Raw genomic sequence first — 15,545 nt, 5'->3', positions numbered from 1 at the left:
GCGTAGAAGTTGACTAGACCTAAGAATGCCTGTAACTCCGTTTTGTTCTTTGGGACTGGAGCCTTCCTGATAGCCCTTACCTTGCTTTCAGTGGGGTGAATCCCTTCCCTGTCTATCCGGTAGCCCAGGAATTCCACAGATTCAACCCCGATCTGGCATTTGTTCAGTTTAACTGTGAGGCCGGCAGACCGGAAAATGCCCAAAACTTTTCGCAGTCTTTCCCCTAATTCCTCTAGATTCTCAGCGGATACCAGTACATCGTCAAAGTATGGTACCACCCCTGGTAGTCCCTGCAAAAGTCGCTCCATTAAGTTCTGAAATAACCCTGGAGCCACACTAACCCCAAATTGTAACCGGGTACACTTAAAAGCCCCTCTGTGAGTCACAATTGTCTGTGCTTCGGCTGTGCTGTTATCTACAGGCAGCTGTTGATAGGCTTGGGCCAAGTCTAGCTTGGCAAAAACTTGCCCTTGCCCCATTGAGTGCAGTAAGTGCTGTACCACCGGAACGGGGTAAGCACTCTTTTGCAACGCTTTGTTAAGCGTTGCCTTATAGTCAGCGCAAATCCGGACCGACCCGTCCGGTTTGACTGGGGTGACTATAGGTGTCTCCCACTTAGCATGGTCAACTGGCACTAGAATTCCCTGGTTTACTAGCTTGTCCAGTTCCCGGTCAATCCTGGGCTTTAGGGCGAACGGTACCCTCCTAGCCTTTAGACGGATAGGGGCAACTTGGGGGTCTAAGTTAAATGAGATAGGGGTCCCCTTGTACTTGCCCAGGCAGTCTTTGAAAACGTCCCCAAACTCCTTAACGAGTGCGTCTTTGAGGTCGACTTTGTTCCTGAAGATTCCGGTCACCCCCATGCCCAATGCTCTGAACCAGTCCAGACCCAGTAAGCTTGGCAGGGTCCCCTCGACGATGGTGATGGGTAGAGTTTTCTTGTATTGTCCATACTCGACGTGGACGGACGTTACCCCTCGAACAGGGATGCGATTCCCTTGGTAGTCTTGTACCTTTAATTTCTGTGGTTGCAGCTTGTGCTTTGCGATGGCGGGTAAGGCTCTCACGAGATTGTCCCAGGACATGATCGTGATCGATGAGCCGGTGTCCACCTCCAATCGGCACGGCACCCCCTCAATCTTTGCCTTCGTAAAGATTTTTTTCTCTAGGCGTGTTGATGCGTGACCCACTCTCACAACAGTCTGATTCAACTTCGCGCCTTTTTTTAACTGACCACTCGCGGGCCGCTTCGCCGTTCCCGCGCTCTGATTGGCCGGTTTGAATTTTTGGCGGGAAGGTTGGGGTGCTCGACAGGCCTGTGCTATGTGCCCCTTCCTTTCGCACCGCCGACACACCGCATCCTTAAATTTGCATTGTTGTCGTTGGTGTTGCCCTCCGCAACTTGCGCAGTCACCCCGGTCTTCTTTCTCCGGCCTCCCGGTGTGGAAGACTCCTTCCTCTTCCTCACCCTCCGACTCAGCCTGGATCTCCTCGTTGTGGACCGGGGTTGATTTCGCACCAGCCATTGGTGCGAGCGGCTTTTGTAGGGTTTCCGCCGCTTGGGTAGACATCTCGTGAGCCCTGGCTTCGTCCAAGGCGTTCGCCAGCTTTAGGTTGCTTTTGGACAGCAGCCGCCTCCGCAAACGGATGTCTCTGACCCCGCGGATGAGTTGCTCCAGTAATGCCTCATCCAAGTCTCGGTACTCGCAATGTTTTGAGGCTTTCCTCAGGGCGGCCATGTATGCGCTGATGGACTCGCCCTTTTGCTGTCTGCGCTCCCCGAATTCGAACCGTTGCACATACTTAGACGGCGTTGGTGCAAAATGGGCTCTCAATAAGGTCTGCAGAGTTTGCCACGGTACCGACTGTACCGGCGTTGGCTCAGCCAGGGATTCTGCGGTGTCGAAGACCTCTGGACCGCAGTGACTCAGGAAATATGCTCGTTTCCTGTTGTCTGAAACTCCTTGAAGTTTGTTCGCCTCGAGGAAACACTCGAAACGAGCCATGTATGACCCCCATTTTTCCTTAGCTGGGTCGAATGGCGCTGGCGGTGTGTAGCCGGACATCGCTGCTTTCCGCCCCTTGTTTGCTGGGTTCGCGTCTTCCTGGTGAGTTCAGCTCTTTTCCTGGCGCTCTTAGCCTCGAGATCCCACCTTCGTCGCCAGTGTTAGATTCGGGCAGTAACGAGGCAGGAGACCAGGATTGTGACAACAGCTCTTTACTATAGGGTGAACCCAGCAACGCGGGCTGGGAAAAACCTCTCTTTATATACAGTTTAGCCGGTGGCTTCAACCAATCAGCAACGTGCTTTTTTCCCGCCAAAACTTTTAAAGATACATTACACTGAGGGCTATGAAGTAGTTGTGCTTCATCGCATACAGGTGAAGCTGGGCTTGGGACATTGCTGCTTTAAGACCTATAGTATTGTTTTCATCCAATTCTCAGCTAAAATGGCAGAAAATGATGTCCTCAATATCTAACAATCTTGATCACAAAAAGAGAATCTCAGATTATATGGGTCTTGGACAGGGGTGTCAAACTCAAGGCCTATGGGCCAAATGTGGCCCGTGAGGTGCTTAAATCTGGCCCATGGGGCTGGCCTGGAAATGTCAAAGGACTGGCCTGCCAGGGCCTCCGCGCGGCCTGTTTTTGGCCGGCAGAGTGGTTCTGGAGGCCGGAGAGGCCAAAAATAGGCCTCACGGGGCAGGGGTGAAATGTAACATTTGTTATTACCGGTTCTGTGGGTGTGGCTTGGTGGGGGTAATGTAATTGGGTGGGCATGGCCAACTTTTTTTTTTAACTTTTAAAAGCATTTTTTTCTACAACCTCTTCGGCTGTGATGATCAGGCAACTCAGCTGGGATCGCCAGAGGAAAAAAGGCTTTTAAAGGGTTCTGATGATCCCAGCTGAGTCACCTGATTGCCAGAACTTTTTAAAAGCATTTTTTCTACAAGCTCTTCGGCCGAAGACATTCTTTTAAAAGGTTTTGGCGATCAGGCAACTCAGCTGGGATCACCAGAGGAGCCTTTTAAAAGCTTTTTTTTTTTACAACCTCTTCGGCCAAAGAGGTTGTAGAAAAAATGCATTTAAAGGGTTCTGACGATCCCAGCTGAGCCGCCCAATCATCAGAGGTGTTTTTTTTAACTTTTAAAAGCATTGTTTGTATTTCATAGTTAATATTCTGGATTGTAGTTGATAGGCTGTGACTTGTTGGTTAATGGTCTTAAGGTGCCTCCAGCAGATCTTTTCACATATGAACAAAGTTTATCAGCATAATTTTGTGGAACATCCAGATCAGGTTGCAGTCTATCCGTTAGGCAGTAACTTATGTTTTATCTTTTTTTCCTCTGTAAGAGCTCTGGATGAAAGCCATCCCTTGATCACATGACTATGGGAATGCTGCAGTGTGAAAAATGATCATAAGTCACTTTTTTCAATGATGTTGTAACTTTGAATGATAACTAAATTAGAATAGAATAGAATAGAATAGAATAGCCCCTTTCTAGACCGGGATGCCCTATGCACGGTCACTCATGCTCTCGTGACATCTCGTCTGGATTACTGCAATGCTCTCTACATGGGGCTCCCCTTGAAGAGCACCCGGAGGCTCCAGTTGGTCCAGAATGCGGCTGCACGGGTGATAGAGGGAGCCCCTCGTGGCTCCCATGTGACACCTCTCCTGCGCAGACTGCACTTGCTACCTGTGGCCTTTTGGGTGCACTTCAAGATTTTGGTAACTATCTTCAAAGCGCTCCATGGCATAGGGCTGGGTTACCTACGGAACCGTCTGCTGCCACCGATTGCCTCCCACCGACCCGTGCGCTCTCACAGGGAGGGACTCCTCAGGGTGCCGTCAGCCAGGCAGTGCCGACTGGCGACACCCAGGGGAAGGGCCTTTTCTGTGGGGGCTCCCACCCTCTGGAACGAACTTCCCCCAGGACTTTGCCAACTTCCTGACCTTCGAACCTTTCGCCGCGAGCTTAAGACACATCTATTTATTTGCATAGGACTGGACTAGAATTTTAAATTTGGTTTTAATGGGGTTTTATTATTTTATTGCAATTTTTTAATATTCGGCCTTATTTAATAAGTTTTTTAATTGGTGTTTTATTTTGTATTTATATGTATGTTTTTATTAGGCTGTAAACTGCCCTGAGTCCCCTGGGAGATAGGGTGGTATAAAAATACAATTAAATAAATAAATAAATAAATAGAATAGAATAGAATAGAATAGAATAGAATAGAATAGAATAGAACAGAGTTGGAAGGGACTTTGGAGGTCTTCTAGTCCAACCTCTTGCCCAGGCAGGAAACCCTACACCACTTCAGACAAATGGTTATCCAACATCCTCTTAAAACTTCCAGTGTTGCAGCATTCACAACTTCTGAAGGCAAGTTGTTCCACTGATTAATTGTTCTATGCCAGGAAATTTCTCCTTAGTTCTAAGTTGCTTCTCCCCTTGATTAGTTTCCACCCATTGCTTCTTGTCCTGCTTTAAGGTGCTTTGGAGAATAGGTTGACCCTCCCCTCTTCTTTGTGGCAGCCCCTGAGATACTGGAACACAGCTATCATGTCTCCCCTAGTCCTGCTTTCCATTAAACTAGACATACCCAGTTCCTGCAACTGTTCTTCATATGTTTTAGCCTCCAGTCCCCTAATCATCTTTGTTGCTCTTCTCTGCACTCTTTCTAGAGTGAACTGTTCTCTGCACTCTTTCTAGAGTGAACAGTGAAATGAATTGTTGTAAGTTGAGAACTGCCTGTAGTAGGGTTCCTTCCGTATTGCTCGAGCATAAGTTGTATTTCGCACAATGAAAATATATATATATATTTTTTAAAAAAAATTCTTTATAAGATTTATATCAGAATTTCAAAATACAGCTGAACCACACCTCTACCTTTTTAGAAAAAATATACAGGGCAATGATTTATTTGGCTATGTGGGAAGTGATTATGCCTATTCCAATGTAGCCACCATTTCCATGTGCTCTTAAAACCTGCTCCAGGCAAAAAAAGGACAAGAGGAAGAACGAAATGTTCTAAAAGTGCTACTATATGAGACAATTTCAGCTCAGGTGACATCGGATGACAGCTTGTGCTTGGGATTTTATACACATCAGTAAAGAGGCAGTTCCAGAATTTCTTGTAAGTTGCAGATTGGATTGATAACTAAATCAAGCGCTCCATGGCTTAGGACCGGGTTATTTACGGGACCGCCTGCTGCTACCGTTTGCCTCCCATCGACCTGTGCGCTCCCATAGGGAGGGCCTCCTCAGGGTGCCGTCAGCCAGACAATGTCGGCTGGCGACCCCCAGGGGGAGAGCCTTCTCTGTGGGGGCACCTACACTCTGGAATGAGCTTCCCCCAGGACTTCGACAGCTTCCTGACCTCCGGACCTTTCACCACGAGCTGAAGACGTATTTATTCTTCCGCGCAGGGCTGGCATAAAATGATTAGTAATTTTAATGGGGTTTTTATGGTTTTTAGGGGTTTAGTGTGTATTTTAATTTATGGGCCAAATTGAATAGGTTTTTAATGGTTTTTTTTTAACTGTATATTGATTGTATATTGTATGTTTTATTGTGTTTTTACCTGGCTGGAAACCGCCCTGAGTCCTTTGGGAGAAGGGCAGTATAGAAATTAAATAATAATAATAATAATAATAATAATAATTGTTATTGTTATTGTTATTGTTATTGTTATTATTAAATGTCAATCTTTTGTGAACAGACATACCTATGAAAAAGTGGAACAGCTTGCCTCCAAAAGTTGTGGGTGCTCCATCACTGGACGTTTTTAAGAAGAGATTGTACAATTTGTCTGAAATGGTGTAGGGTTTCCTGCTCGAGCAGTAGGTTGGACTAGAAGACCTCCAAGGTCCCTTCCAGATCTATTATTCTACGTTCTATGTTCCTATTTCTCAAAGGGGCCATTAAGCTCCAGAGACAGAATCCATCCAGCTTTGGCTTCTTTTCCAAGCAGACATAGCTGCTTAAAGATAGATAACATCTGAGATTTTAAAAATGCTTAAAATAAATAGTTTTTTTTAATGATTACACCTGATGTTGTGAAGATAGAATAGAAGAGAAGAAAATAGAACTTTTTATTGACCAAATGTGATTGGACACACAAGGAATTTGTCTTGGTGCATATGCTCTCAGTATATATAAAAGAAAAGAATTCTAAGGTATAACACTTAATGATAGTCATAGGGTACAAATAAGCAATCAGGAACCAATCAATATCCATATAAATCATAAGGATACAAGCAACAAAGTTACAGTCATACAGTCATAAATGGAAGGAGATGGGTGATGGGAACGATGAGAAGATTAATAGTAGTGCAGATTTAGTAAATAGTTTGACAGTGTTGAGGGAATTATTTGTTTAGCAGAGTGATGGCGTTTGGAAAGAAACTGTTCTTTTGTATAGTTGTTCTGGTGTGCAGGGCTCTATAGTGTCGTTTTGAAGGTAGGAGTTGAAACGATTTATGTCCAGAATGTGAGGGATCTGTAAATATTTTCACAGCTCTCTTTTTGACTCGTGCAGTATACAGGTCCTCAATGGAAGGCAGATTGGGAGCAATTGTCTACCAACAATTGTCTACCAATTGTTATGATTCGATCTACAAGTCCCTGTATGTTTAAAAATAAAAGGATTTGATAAAACATCTCTCCCAAAATCCCTACCTATACTTTATTTTTATGTGTGTTGCTACAGATAATGCACTGGAATTGGAGGCTAAAGTACTAAAAAACCCTATCTACATATATTCTCGAAGTGGACCATTTTATTTAGGTGTTGACACATTTTTCATCATTAGGTAAGTCAAATATTAGCAGTAATTTCCACCCTTCCACACACCTATCTATTTATGACACATTTAAGTTTCCCATGTGGATATGTGTGCGTTCAGTGTCCTAATAACTCATAACAAGATAACTTGCATTGTCTGCAAAGAAAGACATTTCAGTACCAACGGTTCCATTGATTAAATGATACAAGTTAATCATGAATTTGTACAATGGGCGGGTGGGGGGAGGAAGAATCTCTCTATCAAATTTCCAAAAGGGTTATTTTCAGTTTTCTTGTATATTAATGACTTGAATTGTCCAACTATTTAATATGCTCATGCAGTTTCATTATTTAAAATATCAATTCATTAGCTACTGGAATCAGATAAGTCTCTGCACATAATTTGACCAGGAGTATCCATAGGATAGAGGGATGCAGTGGCTCAGTGGCTAAGACACTGAGCTTGTCAATCAAAAGGTCTGCAGTTCAACGATTCGAACCTCTAGTGTCGTGTAACGGGGTGAGCTCCTGTTACTTGTCCCAGCTTTTGCCAACCTAGCATTTAGAAAGCAAGTAAAAAATGCAAGTAGAAAAATAGGGACCACCTTTGGTGGGAAAGTAACAGTGTTCCGTGCGCCTTTGGCGTTTAATCATGCTGGCCACATGACTACCGAGATGTCTTCAGACAGCACTGCTCTTCGGCTTTGAAACGGAGATGAGCACCACCCCCTAGAATTGTGAACGACTAGCACATATGTGCAAGGGGAACCTTTACCTTTTTATCCATAGGATATTTTTTTAAAAAATCAAGATGGCAGATACAATGATATGACTGAAGCTCCTCCTACTTATAATGTGTGTTGCATAACGTTCACCCAAACTGGCCAGAGTTTCAACTGCACTGTCATGGCCACCATTTTTACATTTCAACAACACCTACAGTCTAATTTCAACAAAGGTCTGTTCTAAGATTGCCGGTAATATTTATCAAAGGGATATCAAATAATGTTAAAAGAAATTCTTCTAAACCCACCCTTATTTATTGGCATTGAATTAATTTGGGAGAAATTATTTCTGCCATAACTGGCATTATGAAGTTAGACTATTTGCTTTTCAAGCAAGAAGTTCTTTCCAATAACACGTGACTAATTTTGTGTTGTTTTCATCAACTATACAGTTATATAAGAAAGCATGAGGAAGAAACAAGCTTTGAAAAACAAAAGTGTTAAATTTAATATGATTTCCTTTCCTTCTAGTGGCTTATTAAGCTCCTGGTCATTTCTGAAGATGGTAAATTGCTCAGGAAAAGATGTTAACTTTTGCATTGCCTTGAAATACTTATGGAATCGATTTCTCCGGTACAAGCTACAAAAATTTTCTTTTGCAACGGTTTGATAAAGAGGGTTTTAGTTTTGCCTGGCAAAGTGGACATGGAGTTCTTTTTCCTCCTTTGCATGTTGTGTTGACAGACAGCACACATGATTTGGGAATGTTATAAAAGGAAGCACAAGTGTATTAGCATGTTCATTTGGAAAATTCTGGGGAGAACAATTTTCATTTGCAAAATACAATTGAAAAAGTAGTAAAAAATGAGGAAGTTAAAATACTGTGGGATTTCCGAATACAGACTGATAAAGTTGTGGCTCATAACAGATATAACTGTGGTTGAAAGAAGAAAGTGTAATTAATTGATATAGCAATACTAGGGGATAGTAGAATAGAAGGCAGTCAGCTGAAGTTCACACAATATCAAGATCTGGTTCCAGTAGTTATCGGCGCACTGGATGTCCACCAAAAAAATTTGGATAGTACTTAGAAAAATGACCAGATTTCCATTTACACTGCTTGAATACACACATATATTACTCTGATACATTATGGCATACTAGGCCACCCTACTACCAACTTACACATTCTAAATCTAAAAAGTTAAATTAATAGGATTGGATAGGATAGGATAGGATAGGATAGGATAGGATAGGATAGAATTTTATTGGCTAAGTGTGACTGGACACACAAGGAATTTGTCTTGGTGCATATGCTCTCAGTGTACGTAAAAGAAAAGATACCTTCATCAAGGTACAACATTTACACTTACAAGGTACAACACTTAATGATAGTCATAGGGTACAAATTTAACACTTAATAATACAACACTTAATGATAGCTATAGGCTACAAATAAGCAATCAGGAAACAATCAATATCAATATAAAGCGTAAGGATACAAGCAACAAAGTTACCGTCATGCAGTCATAAGTGGAAGGAGATGGATGATGGGAACAATAAGAATAGCAGTGCAGATTAATAAATACACTTTGGTATATGGAGATAAGTTAAAGCCACGGTGGCACACACACACGGTGGTTAGAATGCAGTACTGCAGGCTACTTCTGCTAACTACTGGCTGACTACAATTTGGCAGATTGAATCTTACCAGGCTCAAGGTTGACTCAGCCTTCCATCTTTCCGAGGTGGGTAAAATGAGGACCCAGATTGTTGAGGGCGATAGGCTGACTCTGTAAACTCTTAGAGAGGGCTGTAAAGCACTGTAAAGCGGTATATAAGTCTAAGTGCTATTGCTATTGTTAAAGGGTTGGGAGTATTGAAAAAGTTGAAAGAGTGGTTGAAAAAAAGTCAAAATAGCCGTCACAGTGGTGCAATTTGAGCCAATTCACCTGGTTTTATGTGCTTTACAGTGCCCATACAAATACATACCAGGCTTCTTGACTTTTTTCAACTACACCTCACAGGCACCTCTGTAAAGCAGGGGTCTCCAACCTTGGCAACTTTAAGACTTGTGGACTTCAATTCACTGAGTTCCTCAGCCAGCTTTGCTGGCTGAGGAACTCTGGGAGTTGAAGTCCACAAGTCTTAAAGTTGCCAAGGTTGGAGACTCCTGCTCTAAAGGGGAATCAGCTATAAAGCTCACGATAAATTGACTCTTTTTTACTGTCATTGCATTTGTAGACTTCAGCCACTCCATATGTATTCTGTGTGTCTTTTGGTTGGGTTGTATTCTGTTACTCCGTGGGGAGCACTGTGGGAGTTCTTGAAACTTGAGGTGGAGAATTGTAGAAGAATGTGGTGGACCAACTTATTGTTGATAAACAACTTCATTGCTGGACCCGAGATGGTAAGTTTTCGACAATGGAATGCCAACAATTTGTCCTGGTTTCCATGAATTTCTCCTCCAGTCCTCTTGATTGTGGTTGCGGGCAGAAAAGAGAAGAAATCGCGAGTGACTCATCAGCCATTGGCAAAATACTCATACATATAGGATGGTCAACAGCTGAACGGATGACTAAATCTTTTATATAATGTAAAATCTAGGTCATAGAATAAGCCCTGAATGTGTCCATCATGTCTAATGCCTCAAGATGCATAATAAAATTTATTTATTTATTTTATTGGTCACACAGTATATATAAGCATAAGCATGTAATAACTATACAATATATAAGCATATATATAAGTATGAGTATGTAAAAACTATATTAATTGGATATAACAAAAGGAAACAATAGGACAGGAACGGTAGGCACGCTTGTGCTCTTATGCACGTGTGTGCTTTAGAAATGAACTGGGAGGACATTTTTAAATAAATCTTAATTGAATGTTGATTAGATGCACAAGGAAAAGTTTTTTATGAATCAAGCGGAAGAAAAATTGGGTGGATCAATCTGTACTTTGAACTATAGTATTAAGAAATATTGCTTACCCTTTGCAAGAAAAGTTTAAACAAAGAATGAAATCATCTGTTAAGGGAGGGGTGTATAACCTTGGCAACTTTAAGACCTGTAGCCTTCAGCTCCCAGAATTCCTCATGCTGGCTGGAGAATTCTGGGAATTGAAGTCTATAAATCTTAAAGTTGCCAAGGTAGGGCATCCCTATGTTAAGGGAAAGGCAGGGGTGAAATCCAGCAGGTTCTGACAGGTTCTGAAGAACCGGTAGCAGAAATTTTGAGCAGTTTGGAGAACCAGGTAGCGGAAATTTTGAGTAGTTTGGAGAACTGGCAAATACCACCTCTCACTGGCCCCAGAGTGGGGAAGGAAGGGGATTTTGCAGTATCCTTCCCCTGCCACGCCCATCAAGCCATGCCCACCAAGCCGCCACCACGCCCACCAAGCCACGCTCACAGAACTGGTAGTAAAAAAAATTTGATTTCACCACTGGGGAAAAGGCTGCCAAATAATAGGCTATCCTTTCTAGGGAGACTTCAGGCCTAGCAACCTTTCTTCTAAAAATTAAAAACGGAATAGCTATGGGGATATCCCTTGATTCTCCCCTTAATCCTGGAAAATCAACAACTGTACCATAGAGCAACTTAAAACATAGAAACAAAAATGTCCTTCGTGCATATAGTCTGTCTTTATTTATACAGCTGCCTATTTTCAAAATGTACGTTTTCTATATGCTTTTCAGTGTAATGGATGGACATGGTATCTTGCAAATGATTTCCAGTTTTATTTCATAACACCCTTGCTAGTCTTTCTTTCCAGCAGGTGAGTATTTTGCGAGAACCTGTCACTGTCCTTAATACTGAAATAAATGTAAATATAAATATCTAGTTGTCTTGTTCTTTAGAAATATCTGAGGGGAAATGGCAGCCCCTCAAAGTAACAATACCCCAATCAAGGAACTGCCAAACAAGCTAACAGTCCAACCAAACAACCTCCAAAACCATTCCCGCCAATAGGGCAATCTACTAGAATATAAAGTGAGAGAAAACCCCATTCCTTAGTAGTACTGAGGATGTTACCTAGTTTGGCAATGAAATGTCTGCAAGAAAACAACCAAGTTCAGAGAGCACTAAGGACACCTCAAGGTAACTCTGTTGGTGGATAGGAAATCCCCACCCTATTTACTGCAAATGGTTATGAGTGAAGGTCCTATGTGATTTTTCTATGCATTTTTTCTTAGAACAAAGGCACATTTTTTTTTAATTTGAATTTATATCCCGCCCTTCTCCGAAGGCTCAGGGCAGCTTACACTATGTTAAGCAATAGTCTTCATCCATTTGTACATTATATACAAAGTCAACTTATTGCCCCCCCCAACAATCTGGGTCCTCATTTTACCTACCTTATAAAGGATGGACGGCTGAGTCAACCTTGGGCCTGGTGGGACTTGAACCTGCAGTAATTGCAAGCAGCTGTGTTAATAACAGACAGACTTAGTCTGCTGAGCCACCAGAGGCCCTTTCGTCTATGGAGATTCTCAATCATCCAGGTCATGGTTGTCCCAAAGGTGGTTTTTCCAAAAGGCAACTGGACTTTCTTAGTAGAGATTTAGATTTAGATTTAGATTTATTAGATTTTTATACCACCTTTCTCCCGAAGGACTCAGAGACCAAGGAAGTCCAGTTGTCTTTTGGAAAACCACCTTTGCGACAAATGAACATTTCATTTGTCACTTTGGTGGTTTTCCAAAAGACCCCATTTTGGGTCCATTGCAAAAAAAAAAACAAGTATACATCCTCATTCTTTTTTTTCTTGCAAAAGTTTTTTTTTATTTTATAAACAAACAAACATACAGTACATAATCAGTCATTCAGTGTGTCATCTGGGTACATCTTTTGTGTCTTCGTGTTCCCCTAATGTCAATCATTTCATAATGTCATCGTTCCATTTATTGTAACATTTCTCCTACTTTTCTTGCTTTACTATTAATACATTTATCAATCTTCTCTCTCCTCTTTCTTCTTCCCATGTTTCATTACCACATTACCCTATATATATATTTCTTCTCTAACCAATGGTAAAATTGTCCCCATATCTTAAAATATTCAGATTCCTCTCTTTCTTTAATTGTCAAAGTCAATCTATTCATTTCTGCACAATCCAATATTTTCTTAATTACTTCTCCCTCTTTAGGGATTTTCTCAGCTTTCCATCTTTGCGCAAATACTATCCTCGCTGCAGTTATTACATGTATAATCAAATATATATTTTCTTTACTAAATTCCTCTGGTAGGATACCCAATAGGAACAGTTCAGGTTTTAAATCTGTATGTTGTTGCATCATTTCTTCTAAACATATTTTAATTTTAATCCAGTAGTTTTAAAGATGGCACATGCTACCTGAAAAATTGGCAAAAATGTTTAAAGATAAATCAGCTAAATGTTGGAAATCCCACCAGATACGAGAATCGTATTATCATATGTGGTGGGCATGTCCAGAAGCAAAAAATTGTAGACCCTCATTCTATTCACAGCAGAAAAATGAATAATCCTGTTTTTCTGGATTAAGAGCCACATGCAAAAAGCATGAAAGTAGGCCTCTAGGTCCACAGATGAAACATTTTCATCGGTTGCTTCTGTTTCTTTTTATTTTGGCAGAAGGAAATGCTGGCTTGTCATCTCAGGGACTTTTCTCTTCCTGGCAACGTTTACAGCTACAGCTCTGCTTTCATTCTTCTACCGGCTTCCAGTAGCAAACCCACATGATATGAGGTAAGGTGCTTTAAAATGGTTTCCTTCGTAGTTGCTCTCTTATTGACAGGAATCCAAAATTTGTTTGTGAACTTGAGTTGAATCTTTCCTGGAATAGGGAAAAGGGGAAAGTTGGTAGGAAGAAATAGGGACATAGAGAATAAAGAAAGAGTTGCTATGGCTGAGGTTAAAAGACATTCTTGAACCTGAAAAAAAGTTAACATTATAAAAAGTCAGAGGTTTGGTTAGGACTGAATATCATTAGAGCAAAATTTGAAATAATTCAAAATAGAACAAGGGACAAATACTCTTGTTTGCTCTGTCTCTCTCTCTCTAACTCTCACTCATACACTAAGGTATTCATGACCTTCAAGATTAAATGCAGACTGCGGTTAGGAATTTGGAAGACTTGAACTCCTCCACTCCTCTGCTCGCAACAAAATACCTTATGCCACCAGACTCGAAATTTTGGGCTTAGAAAACTTAGAACTTTGCCGTCTTTGGTCTGGCCTAAGCATAGTACATAAAATCATCTGCTACAATGTCCTACCAGCCAATGAATACTGCAGCTTCAACCAAAACAATACAAGAGCACACAATAGATACAAACTCATGGTAAACTGATCCAAACTAGACTGCAGAAAATACGACTTCAGTAACAGAATTATCAACGCCTGGAATGCACTACCTGACTCTGTGGGTTCTTCCCCAAATCCCCAAAACTTTAACCTTAGACTATGTACTGTAGACCTCACCCCATTCCTAAGAGTCTGTAAGGGGCGTGCATAAGCACACCAGCACACCTACAGTCCCTGTCCTAATGTTTTCTTTCATTTATTCATATCCTTTACATGTATTTATAATTATGTTTATACTTGTATCTGTCATAAAATACATGCTTGATGAAATAAATAAAATAAAATAAAAATAAAAAACTGGTTCCAACTAAGGTGCCCCCATCTCAGGGGTGAAATGCTACTGGTTCACACCAGTTCAGGTGAATAATAAAATAGTAATAAAAGCTACCAGTTCAGGCGAACCGGTATTTCCAATAATCAGCTGTGCTACGTGATTCATATTCTGCTGGAAATCCTGCTTTCTAGCGAATGTAAATCTGGCAGCACAACTGTTCCCCCCCCCTCGCTGTTCCACTTACCTTCTTAAGCATCCTTTTTCCACGCGCAGTGCGCATTTGGCACACACCATGCATGTGCACACAGCAAGCATTTGGTATGCACTGCCCGTGCATGGGTAGCGAACCAGTGGCAAAACCCGGAGGATTTCACCACTGCCCCATCTGATTTACATTCATATCTAAAGTGAGATTTGGAGACCAGAAAGTTCTATATCTCCAATTGAAGAATGTGGAACTGTTTGCAACATCATTATTTTTAACACAATTGGATGTTATTTGCATGAGTACTAGAATTTTGTGAGGAGATGAAATTGACTCACGGGTGAGGCAATTAGTGTAAATTATCCACCCTCTTCCAAAGCGTTTATTTAATCTTAGAAGAGGCAATTACCAAACATTCACCATCATTAGTAATGATTAAAGTTAAGATCTGAGAATCAAGAAGCAAGAACCATGAAATGCTTGGATAGTTCCTAAGAAAGAGAAAAGAAAAAATATTCAGGACAGCCTTACAACCTTTGATCCTTGCTAAGAAAGGAAGTTTTCCAGGAAAGTTAGTTGTTCAGTCTGAACTAATCCTTCAGATTTTTTTAAAACAAAAATTGGCATCTCTAGAAGAGAATAGAAGAGAATAGAATTCTTTATTGGCCAAGTGTGTTTGGACACACAAGGAATTTGTCTTTGGTGTATATGCTCTCAGTGTACATAAGGAGAATAAAATACATTCATCAAGGATAAAAAGATACAACACTTAGTGATAGTCAGAGTTACTAATAAGCTATCAAATCGTACTAGGAAACAAATAAAAACAATATAATTGAAAGATACAAGCAACATGGTTATAGTAATAAGCGGGAAGAGATAGATACTAGTAAGGAAGCGAAGAATAATAGTAATACAGTCTTAGTAAATTGTTTGACAGTGTTGTGGGAATTAATTGTTAAGCAGACTGGTGGCGTTCGGGGAAAAACTGTCCTTGTCTCTAGTTGTTTTGGTGTGCAGTGCCCTATAGCGTCTTTTTAGAATAGAATAGAATTTTTATTGGCCAAGTGTGATTGGACACACAAGGAATTTATCTTGGTGCATATGCTCTCAGTGTACATAAAATAAAAGATACCTTCATCAAGGTACAACACTTACAGAAGTTGAAACAATTTATGTCTTTTTTTGACTTATGCAGT

The 15,545-nt window shown here is 41.1% G+C and overlaps 1 protein-coding gene across 1 annotated transcript in view; it reads left to right on the top strand.

Annotated features, from left to right (window-relative positions):
• LOC131191851 (O-acyltransferase like protein-like) overlaps positions 1-15,545 on the top strand; it is a 40,984-nt gene that overhangs the window by 14,529 nt on the left and 10,910 nt on the right. The window contains exons 7-11 of the mRNA XM_058170386.1: positions 6,721-6,823; positions 8,052-8,153; positions 9,765-9,930; positions 11,221-11,300; positions 13,137-13,250. Of these exons, the coding sequence (XP_058026369.1) occupies positions 6,721-6,823; positions 8,052-8,153; positions 9,765-9,930; positions 11,221-11,300; positions 13,137-13,250 (565 nt within the window). The remainder of the gene's footprint in view (positions 1-6,720; positions 6,824-8,051; positions 8,154-9,764; positions 9,931-11,220; positions 11,301-13,136; positions 13,251-15,545) is intronic.

This window comes from Ahaetulla prasina, chromosome 2 (genome assembly GCF_028640845.1).
Source record: "Ahaetulla prasina isolate Xishuangbanna chromosome 2, ASM2864084v1, whole genome shotgun sequence".
In the NCBI taxonomy this organism is placed as follows: Eukaryota; Metazoa; Chordata; class Lepidosauria; order Squamata; family Colubridae; genus Ahaetulla; species Ahaetulla prasina.
The sequence above is the reverse complement of the archived record's forward strand: the minus strand, read 5'-3'. Positions and strand labels throughout refer to the sequence as shown.